The sequence below is a fragment of the Pithys albifrons genome, chromosome 3, assembly GCF_047495875.1.
Source record: "Pithys albifrons albifrons isolate INPA30051 chromosome 3, PitAlb_v1, whole genome shotgun sequence".
Taxonomy (NCBI): Eukaryota; Metazoa; Chordata; class Aves; order Passeriformes; family Thamnophilidae; genus Pithys; species Pithys albifrons.
In genome coordinates, this window is record NC_092460.1 from 43,284,642 (window position 1) to 43,298,237 (window position 13,596).

The 13,596-nt window shown below is 45.6% G+C and overlaps 1 protein-coding gene across 2 annotated transcripts in view; it reads left to right on the plus strand.

Moving 5' to 3' along the window:
• Positions 1 to 13,596, plus strand: part of FBLN1 (fibulin 1) — a 61,415-nt gene that overhangs the window by 24,774 nt on the left and 23,045 nt on the right. For both annotated transcript variants that reach the window (XM_071549811.1, XM_071549812.1), the window contains 7 exons: positions 2,099 to 2,236; positions 3,703 to 3,846; positions 4,659 to 4,787; positions 5,270 to 5,395; positions 5,621 to 5,740; positions 6,536 to 6,667; positions 7,219 to 7,342. In XM_071549811.1, the coding sequence (XP_071405912.1) occupies positions 2,099 to 2,236; positions 3,703 to 3,846; positions 4,659 to 4,787; positions 5,270 to 5,395; positions 5,621 to 5,740; positions 6,536 to 6,667; positions 7,219 to 7,342 (913 nt within the window). The remainder of the gene's footprint in view (positions 1 to 2,098; positions 2,237 to 3,702; positions 3,847 to 4,658; positions 4,788 to 5,269; positions 5,396 to 5,620; positions 5,741 to 6,535; positions 6,668 to 7,218; positions 7,343 to 13,596) is intronic.

Below are 13,596 nucleotides of genomic sequence, written 5' to 3' on the forward strand. Positions count from 1 at the left end.
ACACTGTCAGCAGAGATAACTGTGTTTGGCACTGGCAGTTTGTGTGGAAAGAGGGACTACACAGATGATTACACTGCACACACTGTCCTGGTGGTGACTTCTGTTAGCTCCAGTCTGGTCCTGGGCATTGGTCCTCAGTGAGTGAGAGATCACAGGATCAGAATCACAGACTATTCTGAGTTGGAAGGGACCCACAAGAATTATCGAGTCCAACTCTTAAGTCAGTGGTCCATACAGGGGATTGAACCCACGACCTTGGCATTATTACAACCGGGCTTTAACCAACTGAGCTAATGTGCAGTGCCCAAGTCCTGCTCCTGAAGTACATCCAATGCTGTAGTTTCACCTAAATGAATCAAGCTTACACAGTGTGGAACAAGTGTGGCAAGTGGAGGGACTGGGTGATTCAGTTGTAAAATGCAAAAGTGGATACATCTTTTTTTTTAAAAAAAGTCAGCCTTTATCCACAGGAGGTTTAATTTGTTATAAAGGGATTAATTTTTTAATCACAATATTCTTAGGCATTTAAAAATGAAAAGGGGCTAAAAACGCTGTTCTTGACTAGCTATGTTTCAGTATGAGTAATAGTCTTTTTTACTTAGAAAATGACTGATTTCAAGGTGTGTCTAACTCAAGGGATGCTGTTATGTGCATCCTTAACTTCACCTGCCATGCTGCCTTTACAGAGAGACAAATAAGCAGCAAACTCCATTTGATGTGGAATTGATTTTTATTATGAGAAAGTCTGTTCCCCCTGAGCTTATAATGATTTTATAAATAAACTAATTTCATTCCACTGAGTAAATTAACTCAACCAAAATTCTGGGTAAGGTTTTATTGTGGAAACTGATGGGTATTAAATAATGGATTGAGTAAAAAAGCTGATAAACCATCTCCAGTGCAAAACCTGCAGAACATCAGGCAATGTTTTACAAAGTATTGTGGCCTGTGATCCCTTTGATGTAACCTTTCTGCTGATTGGGGTAACAGATTTAGGCCAAAAAGAAGATTGCTAGCAGGTATTGACAGTCTTCTCTGATGGAAAAAAAGGAGTACAGATACTAAATCATGCATGCCACTATTGTTAGAAAGTTCTTACCTGCATAAGATATGTTATTAATGTTAATTATGAATGTTATGTTAATAAGGGTAAAAATAGAAAATGAATAATTTTCATTTATGATGTTTAAATGCCAAGCAACATGACTATGATGTGCTGCACATAGAGCCCCACTGAACCCAGCTCAGTGTTAACTCAACCTGAAAATGGGCTGCACACTCAGTATGTCAGTCTCACAAGGCTCTGGGGCTAAGCAGTTTCATCTCCTGTGGTGTCAGCTGCGTGAATGGGAAAGCTGAGGCATCCCATGGCTGGAGAGTTTCTGTGTTTTAATAGCCTTAGGAGATTTCATTCCTTTGCCAGGTGCCAAACACAAAGTTTTAGTTGCTTTTATGTGAACAGGGCCATGTTTGTCAATGAAGCCTCATTGGCTCTTGTCTGCTTTATCTGCTTAATCTGAACTGTAATTTATTCACAAATATTTATTGACTATTCTGAACTGGAATGGAATATTTAAGTAAGCAGAAATCATATTTATGTGCATTTTAAAGCACTATAATGCAAGGGAATTGCAAACCTTAATGTGGCTGAGAATCGAGGCCAATTAATTCACTATGAAAGAAACTAACAATGTCTGTATTGGATCTAAGATGAGAAATAACATTTGAGTTGGATAATTAAGTCTTACTTCAAAGCTGTGCACAGTGCTGCATTCGGGCTGGACAGTGCTGAACATGGTGCTTCAGGTGCTCTGCAAGGGTTTGGAATCAATTAGGTGTGAGAACTGAACTAGTAAAGGATAGTAGGCACAGACACACCCTAGATATAATAATAACAGCACAATAATAACCCTCCTGAGGTTATGCTCCCCCAGGTCCTGTTTGAGGGGGTAGGTCAGATGGCTCCTGGGCACTGAATTCCAGGGAGGGACGCTGAGGATTGGTCTGTCAGGCCTTTTTAACTGTATCTTGTGTTTTAAATGTGATGGAAGAACTCCTGCCAAACTGCTGCTAACAGTTTTTTTTTGTGATGTACCAGATATTGACGAGTGTGAGACTGGTACTCATAACTGCCCCCCCGATTTTATCTGTCAGAATACTCCCGGATCCTTCCGCTGCCGCCCCAAGCTGCAGTGCATGAGTGGCTTTATACAGGATGCGCTTGGCAACTGTATTGGTAAGGCTTGTGCTGGGCTCACAACACCTGGGGGCTGCCTGGCACTTTGGGGGTAGTGGCACTGGGGCAGTTCTGAGCTTCTGCCCTGGGGGTTTTCTGCTCCTTTAAAAGCAGAAGGCTGGGTCCCACAGGTAAGATTTACAGATGAAACAAAACACTTAGATACCAGATCACTATTTTTAGTGAGATTGGGTTACCTAAGGCACTGAGCTGCATTTGAACTTTTCCTTAACTCTTTGGGTAATTTATCTGAAACAAAATTTGTGATGTGTTTTATCTACCTCTATCCAAAAGGTTTTAGCCAAAGCTTAGTGGTAAAAGCTGTAATTATGACATCCTCTGTTACACCCTTTGATATTATTCTGTATGGTTTTATGGGTACGTTGGTCTTTCCAGACCTATCCCCCATTACAGTTATCAGGAACCTTACAGTATATGAGAATGATGGGCAAGTTATAACACACCATGGAGGGGAGTTTAATTTAAAGACTGATGACAATCTGCCAGGTTAATGCCTTGTTTCCAAGACTTCCCAAAACAGAATGATAACCTTTATATAAATACCTAAGAATTACTGGTTTCCAGCAGACTCTAAATGGTATTGTCTAATGTGACCTGCAAATCTATCAGTTATTCCCTGGAGTGGCATTTTCAAGTCTCAACTTACCTTTGCATTCCCCCATCAGCACAGCGTGACTCGGACCTGTGGAACTGGCTGAGCAGCAGCAGCTGCCAGGGCGAGCCCACTGTCAGCCCCTGTTCTCCTGACCATGCCATACCCTGTAGTGGGAAACCTGACACTGAAAACAAAATTGCAGTCTTTCAAAAGAGGGGGGCAGTGCCTGTGCACAGCAGACCCTATGAGGACATGTGCCTGCCACAGGCAGCCCAGGCAGCAGCAGCTCAGGGGTCACTGGCTGTCACAGATGGCAGGAAAGCCACAGCAATTTGTACCAGCAATAGTTATGGCCCCTAAGATGCATTCACTTCAAATATTTACCAAGACAATTTCTCAGGTGTATTTTACACACTGGGAACCAAACGTGTCCTGTATGGTGTTGAGGGGATTTTGTTGTTGCATTTGTGACACTGATCTTTGTGTAGAAGCTGAGAGTGGGTCAGAACACACAGACTGAAGCAGAACTGGTTAAACTGGTGACCTGAACTGTTGATCAGCTCTTTGTATGCTTAGGGGAGACTTCCAAAGGCTTTGAAACAAATGCATGTGCTATACCCAATTCCCACTGCTTTTCAGTGGGATCTGTGCCTCATATCTCCCCAGTCTTTGCCCTGTAACTGTTGTATTGGAGAAGCTACAGGGCATGAATGGTTGTGTTCTCCCATGGGCAGAACTTCCCTCTGAAGGGTTGCATCAGGGTGTAAACCTCTGAAGGGTTACATACGAAAGCGTCTTACCTTAAACACCCTGACAGAGCAAATAGTTACCCTGATCTGTGCTCTTGCAGATATCAACGAGTGCCTGAGCACCAACACGCCGTGCCCAGCTGGGCAGATCTGTATTAACACTGATGGCTCCTTCACCTGCCAGCGCATCTCACCCAGCTGTGGCAGAGGTTACCATCTCAATGAGGATGGAACAAGATGTGTAGGTGAGCAACAGTTCAGAAGAAAAGGCAGTTTTAAAAAATAACTTGCACCTATCATTGTCTTTAGCAGGTTCTTGCACTTTGCCCAAGTTCTTCCCATTCCCACAGTCAATCTTGATCCCCATGGCAGTTCCAACAAGTGAAGAATGACAAACATCCACTCTGTCCCTCATATACCTCATGGAACCCTGTGTTCTGAGAAGAGGAGAAACGATGATCACCCCCCAAAAAGGGCATTGTCTGTGACTGTATGAGTGTATTGGAACAGTGCTGTGTGGTCCCAAATCTCCTCAGTACAGAGGGACAGGGATAGCACAAAACCCACTTCATGAGTCCCAGAAGCCATTTGAATAATGCTGAAAGACATATGTAGCTTTGGCTGGCTTTTGACTGAGGTGGCTTTTGCAAAGAGAGGTATTTTTGCATGTGTTTTCAGTTTTTGTAAGGTGGGGTATCAAAGCACCACCTACTGACTGTGGGCCATGAAAGGTTGCACTGGGTGAAGATCTGATCCATGAGCACTGAGTATGCATAATAAAACAGTGTTGCAGCTGATTTCCTCCAAAGTTTGCCTGATCTTCTCCCTCCCAAGTCCATCAACATTAAGGACACCTGAGAGATAACCTGCCTTGGTACCAGTAGTTTGGATTTGTGACTCTGGTGTCCTTGCAGAAGCTGAGAGCCTGATTAAATCTTTCCTTCTGTTTCAAACCCCTTTATAACTACTCGGGGACACAGAATCATGTTGACCCTTTGCTGCTCCCTCCCCCTATGTGCTCAGGAGTGAGGTTCAGTGGCTCCTCTGTGTGTTGCAGATGTGGATGAGTGCTCCTCCTCCAGCCAGCCCTGTGGGGAGGGACACGTGTGTGTCAATGCCCCGGGCAACTATCGCTGCGAGTGCAAGGCCGGCTACACCTTCGATGTCATCAGCAGGACCTGCATCGGTGAGTAAACACCTGCAGCCAAGGCCCTTGGAAAGCAGCCTGTGCAAGGAGTGCTGGAGCTCTCTGCATGACCTCTGTCATCTGAGTGTAAAATTAACTACTGTGTTATTTGGATGAATCTAATACCATATTAGAGACCTGCTGATGCTTCAAAGGAAGCTGTATTAGTATTGTCAACATGTTATCTGTTATCCCATTAAAAGGTGAGATTGTGAGAGTGTGTGTAATTGTTTTCTGGGATATTTTATATGCCCCTACAGCAAAACATTCCTTTAGAAGATCAAAGCAACTTTCTTCTGAATAGATCTAATCCAATTATGCACTGGAGTGTTTCTAAATGAGCATTTTGAGGACTTCTTCCCTCTCTAGTATGAAATTTAAATCTGGAAAATAAAAATCAAACCTTTATGACCACATTCTTGTGCAGACTGCTGCTGCAGTGAAGGCAGCTGACCCCAGACTCTCTGTGCTCATCATTGCAGATATCAATGAATGTCGGCGCTACCCAGGCCGCCTCTGTGCCCACAAGTGTGAGAACACTCCTGGCTCCTACTACTGCACCTGCACCATGGGCTTCAAACTTTCAGCTGATGGGAGATCATGTGAAGGTATGGCTGCAGTGCTTGGCTGTGTGCTGTGAGGAACAGCTCGTTGCTCTTTAGCTGCTTCTCTTTGCTTTTAGCTTGCAAGACCACTGGAGTGGTGAGAGAAATCATCCACTACAGTCTCTTGCTGTTATGATTTAATTAAAAAAATTGCCCTCCAAAGTTTTGTCTTAGTCCAGTGTTAGGAGTAAGGAATGTGGGGTTCAGGTGTCTAACTTTGCATTTCAGATTTAAATGAGTGTGAGAGCAATCCCTGCAGCCAGGAGTGTGCCAACGTGTACGGCTCCTACCAGTGCTACTGCCGCCGTGGCTTCCAGCTCAGCGACATCGATGGCATCTCCTGTGAGGGTGAGCCTGGGCTGCTGCAGGGGGTGCTGCACCACACACAGCAGCAATGCCATGCCATCTTTAATGCTTGATTCTCTTTGGTATCTCTTTGCCAGTCTGTATTTAATGAAGGTCTCCCTCCCACATCCTTGTCTAGAAACACCTCTGTGCTTCTGTGGAGTTTTGCTGGTTACACAGAATTGGAGCTTGAAATACTTCTGTAACTCAACAGAAATTTGTTTTTTCTGAGGAACTAACAGGATTTCTAGTCTTCATCAAGTGAAGATATGAACAATGCTCTGTAACATATAGTATTACTAGACAGTGTTTTGTATATCCTCTTTTTGTGGCTGCTCTGAACTACTGCGTGAGTAGCTTCTCCTCAAATACGAGGAGGATGTGGGTGTGGCCTTGTGGACAAGATCCTGAATTTGGTCTCCAGGACTTACTGGACAGTGAGACCTTGGGCAGAACACCTAATTTTGATTTCCTTATTGTAAGAACAAGGATAAAGCTATTCCTCTCCCTTGCTTTTGTAAAGCACTGTGATACATGTCACCTTAAAGTGCTTGCTCTTGTCCATTACTTTGTCTCTTGGGCCTTCACATTGCGTTTAATTTTCTTCAGAGCTCCATTTATTCCTGAAAGTTTTTGCTATTTAGGCTTTACTGACTAGAGCCCCACCTGTCTGCTGATCTGCCTTGCCCAGAATCAGAATCCTCAACTGTGTTTGAAGCTGCCAGCAGCAGCCCTGTCCGTGTGCCCTGGGTTGGCTGCCATGGATACCCAGGAGAGCAGTGTTGTTTCTTCCTGCAGATATCGACGAGTGTGCTTTGCCCACCGGAGGGCACATCTGCTCCTTCCGGTGCATCAACATCCCCGGGAGCTTCCAGTGCACCTGTCCCTCCTCTGGCTACAGGCTGGCACCCAATGCACGCAACTGCCAAGGTGAGCTCAGTGCCTGCAGGGGCACCTCACTGCCCTGGCACCTCTCAACAGCTCTAGCAGGGTTTGAAGTGCAAAAAATGCCTTCCTACAATGTTATAGGTAAAGCAGGAAACAGCAGCTTGAAATCTGAAGAAAACAGTTTTTATAATAAATATACAGGCAATTTCTGTTATAAAGTAAAGAATTTGGTAAAGAACACTTTTTATAATGCTATTAAATAATTATAAAAGATTCTGAGGATGAAGATTCATACTGTGAAATTGTATGAGTTAGTTTAGCCATTAAAAGGAAATACCCTGCTGTAAACATGTCAGCAGATATTTAGGTCTTGTCCACTTACTGGCACTGCTGCTCTTCCTTTTCCTCTTCTTGGTTGTTGGGTTAGTTTTCTTTTTTGTTCTTCTGCCCTCCCTTCCAGCCCTTATATGAAGGGCTGCACTAAAGGTGAATTGCGCTCATGTCCTGTGGTTCTGACAGGACACTGCCAACAGCTGGCACCTGCCAGCAGAGGCAGGGCCTGTGTTCACCCCACTGCCTGTTCTCTTTGGCAGATATTGATGAGTGTGTAGCAGAAAGCCACAACTGCTCCTTCAATGAGACCTGCTTTAACATCCAGGGCAGCTTCCGCTGCCTGTCCTTGGAGTGTCCCGAGAACTACCGCAAGTCAGGAGACACGTAAGTGCTTTCTTACCTTCCTCCTTGGTGATCTCCTTCATGTCGTGGCACTGCTGACTGAACAGTTTCTAGCAAATACCTACCCCACACAGCTCTGGTCTCCTTCTCATGCCCAGTTTCAGTCTAAGAAGAAGATATTCCCTCAAGAAATGCCCTGTCAGTGGTTTGCACTGTGATGATCTCCAAGGCCACAAGCAGATGCTCTCTCTGCGGCTCCCCTGCAGGCAGCCTAGTTAGGAGGGTTCCATCCAGCTGCAATACCCTTGACACCTCCCCCTAGACCAGGTTACTCAGGGCCTTATCCAGCCCAACTTTGAACACTGCGCAGGTTGGGGGATCCACAACCTCCCTGAGCAACCTGTTCCAAGGCCTCACCACCCTCACAGTAAAAAATTTCTTCCTGATATCTAATCAAAATTTCCCCTTTCAATCTGTTTTGGGAGTCCTGGCTAGGGGATGTGTTAGTTCTGCCCATTCTCGTGTCTCTAACCTGACTCAGAGACTGTCTGTGCATTCTGGGGTAGAAAACAGGAGGCAGGTCTGGGAGGAGGGGGCAGTTGGCACCTCATTTATAACCCATCAAGTGGTGCCAGCAGAGAGGAGAAGTTGTTGCAAACTCTCAGTTGTGTAGGTGGAGTTTCTGGCTGATGCAGGTGATGCTTTGCCTCCTGCCCCATGGCTTTATGGCCACCCTGGACTCCAGAGGTTCTTCCAAAGGCTGCTCCCATGCCCAGGTCAGTGTGCCCTCCACCATTCAGGGAGAAAAGGGGAGAGATCCCATTTGTTACCAGCACACTATTGCTTTTCCCAGTCAGGTTGATATGCCCCCATCTGTTACAGCACATGAAGTCCTCTGTGCCTCCTCTGCAGAGTGGATGTTCATCTCAGGGACTGGTCAGTGTGCATTGAAGCCTCAGTCTGTGAAATGCCATCTCAGGAGCAAGGCAGATGTGCTTGGTCAGAATGCTGGAGAGGGAGTTCATGGTGCAAACCCAGCTGGTTATGAAATGTGCTTGTGTTGGAAAGTGTAGGTAGAGATTATATTTTAAATTATATCTGTCCCATCAATGAATGAGCAGTGCCTCATGATGCAAATGTTCTCTTTATTTGTAATATTGTGGGTTCATTTGTATCCTAACTTAAAAAAAAGTCATGTGCTCCACTCTGTGGACATCCCTGAGTTGCAGAGTTCAGTCTATAAAAAGCACATCGTGCACATACATTACATTTTCTCTCTCAGCTGTATTTGACATTAATGGCCCTTTGAGCTGTATGGGATCTTTAGGGGAGGAGGAGAATGTCTGAACTGTTTTCTGTGTCTGGGTTGTTGGGCTGTGTAATGGCTCACTCTGCCTACCTCAGACCTGTTCGTAAGACAAGATCCTTCTGATGTGCTGGGGCTATAATTAGGTCATGAGTCAGACACAGATCCTGCAGCTGCTCACTGAAGTTCTAATTATTTTAATTCCTTGGGTTATTATCTTGTTGGATTTATTAGGTTTTTCCCTCTCAGCAGCTACAGACAGTTACTAAATTTATTGTTGAGAACATGTTTGCAGAAAGGAGGGAGAACATGAGTTCATTATGTTATTGGAGCAGTCAGAGGGTTCAGCAGGCAGTGGGTGCTCAGACTCAGCCAGGACACACCAGGGTGCAGCAATCAGAGTTTGGGCTGGGCTGTCTGGTGCCCACTGGGGAGCAGTTTCAGGAGAGCTCCATAACCCCCTCTTTACATCCAAAGTGTTTTACATCCCCTTGACTAATTCAGTTTTAGCATACATAACCCAGCCTGATGGGAGTGATTCGTATCTAGCATGTCTTTGTTACCTGCTGCATGATAATGACATTAAATTGCTTTTCACCCACCCTTGTGCCAGGACTCTAAAATCAAAACACTTGGCTTCTCATAACCTCACATCTAATTACCATTTTCCTCTCCTTTTTATTCAAAACACGTTCCAGTTTCACCAGCTTGGCACATCATAAGAAAGACAACATATTTTCTATTTCCATCAAGTTGGTACATCAGGAGATTGTTTTACCCTGTTCCCCATTATTTTCTTAGGAACAGGTATAGTTTAATAGACCTCAGTCCTGTAAATCCAAGTTTCTTCAGTCTTACTTTTCCTTAAAATCCTTGTGTGCAGGCAGGAGCCCTCAGATAGCAAAATGCCTGGCATGGTCTGATCCTTTATGGCAGCAATTTTACTGAAGGCCTTATCTCTTTTACTTTTTGTTTTTTTCATGCATCAGCCCATAGGCTTGGCATTTTTCCAAGGGTAGTTAAGATCTACTGCTCCTCACAATAGGACTTAACTTGCTGCACTGCCTTGCCAAACAGTTTTTGTTTTTAAATTGCATAACAATTAAATTCTCTTTATGTGGCACTGAAGTCTAACATTTGTAATATTTAAGCCAAGAAAAATGGTAGAAAAGATAAAGAAGCGTTTGTGGCAAAGTGTCAGAAATGTGTGCTGGCTGAGCCAAACTGGGAAATATTTGTATATTCTAGATATGTCTGTGTATTACTGAGGCTGCCTGGTGCTTCTCATTACTAGGACCTGTTTGAAACTCCTTAAATTTTGCCAAAACACAACCAGTGGCTGAAATTTCCCATGCCAGGTGTCTGACTCAGGCTCAGGTTTGGGCCAATTTCAGCCAAAGCAGCTCACTCATTTCCAAGAAAAAGCATAGGGAGGAACACACTGGTTTGTGTATTTTAAGACATTTTGGTGGGGTTTGTCTTGCCTTTTACTGCTTGGAGTAGAAATCTGACATTTGTTAGGAGATTGCTTTCAAACTCAGGGTAGGGAGGGAAGGATCTGAAGGCACAACAAGGTGAGGAGAATGAACCTGGGAGGTGCTTCAGAGGCAGCGGGTAAAAGGGGAAAGACAATTTGAGGAGAAAGGGGAAAACAACCACAGGGGTCAGGAGCTTATGGTCAGAGGTGATTGATCCCCATGAACAAGGGACAGGACAAGAGGAAACGGTCTCAAGCTGCACTGGGGAGTTCAGGTTGGACATCAGCAGGAATTTCTCTCTGGAAAGGATGGTCAGGCACTGGAAGGGGCTGCCCAGGGAGGTGGTGGAGTCCCCAGCCCTGGAGGTGCCCCAGGCAAGGTGGTGACTGGTCACGGGTTTGACTCGATGGTCTGGGAGGCCTTTTTCAGCCTTAATGATTCTGTGATTCTGTGCCAGGTCTGGGTGAAGGAGCCCAGGCTCTGTCCTGGCTGGTGGTGCCCTGGCAGGACAGGGGGCTGGACATGGAGCTGGGCAGCACCTGGGCTTGGGCTGCTCATTCCCAAGCAGCAGGTTGGTGCATTTCCCTGCCATCTGCTTTCCTGCTGCCACTGAAGGGCAGCATTTAAATAAGGTCCAGAGAGTACACCCTGGCTGAAATGCTCTTTGCTTCTTGCCTTTGAGGTGCATGACCCCAGAATGAACCCTGAATTGTATTTGCTATCTCTGCTTTGTGGTTGTCTGGGGGAACAATCAGTGCACATTAACTCAACCAATAGTCAGTGTGCAGTGTGCACCACCAAGGCATGAGATAAAAGATGGTGAATTTGGAATAATTCTAGCTCCTGGCCACAGGCACATCCACCTTCACAAGCAGCTTTCTGAATCAGCAGATTGTCCTTTCTCAAGCCTTCGTAAGGTGGGAGCCTTGGTTTGAAAAAAATTCTGGCCATTATTATAAAATGTATTTTACTTTTATAAAATAATAAGGCAGAGCATCTTTATGAGTGTAAAGTGCTCATAGGCATGTACATGCTTCCAAGAAGTTGTACCTGAGGAAAACATTTCCAATAAGGAATTAACTGTCTTGACTTGCTTCATGGCTTCAGCAAAACCAAGTAGCCTCATGATTTCAACAAACCCAAGCCATTCTCCTTAGTGGAGTTATTAATGACATTTCAGAAAAGAATGCAGAACTCTCTATACCTGAAAATATCCCAGCAGTATCCACACCTAATGAGCTGGCCATCCTGTGAGGACTTGTGCATGCTCTTTACACACAGGAATAAAATTAAGAATGCATTTAGATCTTCAAAGAATTTCTTTGTACTTTCATTTGCAAGTGGTATTAAAAGAAAACATGCAGCACATTAATTGAAGAACTGGGAGTGCTTTTAATTACTCTTTCTGGAAGTGCTGATTTTGCATATAATGAGAAGTTCCTGGAATTCAGGTCACCCTGCACTGGCAGCAAAGATGGGCTTGCTTATGAGCCACAGATACTCCTGATAGCAGCTCAGTTTGACATGCCAAAATAAAAGAAGTGAAATGGGCACTCAGATTTACTTGAGGTAATAAGAAGGCAACTGTGCTTTAATGCTGGAGCATTTCTTGGTAAAGAAGCACATTGTTTAGGTTCCAAAACCTCAACCTGTGCTCCAAGCATTGCTTGGAGTGGAGAGACTCTTGTACACAGTTAAATTAGTTGTCCATGAGGCACATTTGGAGCTAAATGTGCTACCTGATCATTCCCAAATTTTGCAGTCAGCATCCAGCTGAGGCTGTTGTGTCCACCTCTATTTCCACCCATATGTCTGAAAGGATGTTCAGATACCAGTGTGGGGCTTTGGGCACATCTATCATCTGAAATCCTTGCAAACTTGCCCTGTCTGGAATCCTTCCAACACTTCTCAAACCCTCCAGGTATCCTGGCAAGCCAGACCCTCATTAACGTGCTGGTGAAGCACAGCAGTCCATCAGCAGTGACCTGCACACCCATCCCTGTCTGTGCCATATTTTGCTGACAAAGCTCACCTCCCTCAGGAACAGAATCCATGCAGATCAGGAGCTCTGGTGTGGAGCTGTGCTGTCCCTCCCAGCCTCAGTGGGTGACCTTCTGCCACGCTCTGGATGTGCCAGGCACAGCCCTCTCTGCCTGGTGCTAAGGAAGGAAAGAGCAGAGAGCACCTTCCTCCCTCACCACCATCATTGCTGTGACTCAGGGCTGTGTCAGAGTGGGCTGAATGTGCAGGACATGTGCTGGAGACATCAGGCCATTGCATCTGGTTTTCAGGGCTTGCCTGGATGGTTGTTGGACTGACTGGGGTTGGTTCTTCTGGGAGCACAGGCAAGTACTGTCCCATATCAGTGGAAAAAAGTTAATCTTCAAAGCAAATGCACCTTCATGTACAGGCAGTGTTGAAAACAAGTTTCCTGTTGCTCTGTACACTGTGAGGTGCTGAACATACACGGTGCAGTATCTGGAGTGCCTCTCACTCAGAAAGACCAATTCCTTGGACATTTGTGGTTTTCAGAACACTTTGCTCAGTCTTAAAATCCAGCCAGACATCCCAGGTAGGACACAGTGAACTCACAAACCATTGGGAGTCTCTTTCTTTACTGAACACATGTCCAGCCAACACAGGAATAGCCCCTGGGCCAGCTGGAAAGAAGCACCATGTTCTCCCTGGGAGAGCTTGGCTGGTGGAACTGCACATAAACTCACCCACCTGGAGGGGCCAGGCTCCATCCATCAAGCAAGGGCAGCATCCTGGCAATGGCAACGCCTGTCCCAGAGCACCAACTGCAGACAAGTCCCTCCCTGTTTATTGCATGCCCCTTTGCAGCAGGGCTGAGGTGCCAGGCTGGGCTGGCTGCAGTCAGGGCCCCTGTCCCACCCCTCTGCCCTCCTCTCCTCGCTGCCTGCACTAATCTCCTCTTGTCTTGTGTTCTCCCTTGTCTTGCAGTCGCTGTGAGCGCTTGCCTTGTAATGAGAATCAGGAGTGCCAGAGCCTGCCCCTGAGAATAACCTACTATCACCTCTCTTTCCCCACCAACATCCAAGTGCCCACCGACATTTTCCGCATGGGCCCCTTCAATGCTGTCCCTGGGGATAAAATTCGGCTGTCCATCACCAGCGGGAACCATGAGGGGTTTTTCACCACCAAAAAAGTGAACAGCCACAGTGGCCTTGTGGTCATGCAGCGTCCCATCACAGAGCCCAGAGACCTTCACCTCACCATCCAAATGCAGCTTGCCCGTCATGGAACTGTCAGCACATTTATTGCCAAACTCTCTATCTTTGTCTCTGCACAGCTCTGAGCCCTGACTCACTGTCATCTCTGGCTACTCTCTCTCTTCCAAGAGTAGCTTTTTTACCACAAATTTTAATAAAGTTTTAGTTCGTCTCTTGCACTCTGCACTTGCATTTTATTTGCCATCATCGTTACAGTTCTTCTCCTATAACTGACCATCTCAGTGCAGGGACGTTCTTCTGTGTGCTCTGCATCATTAT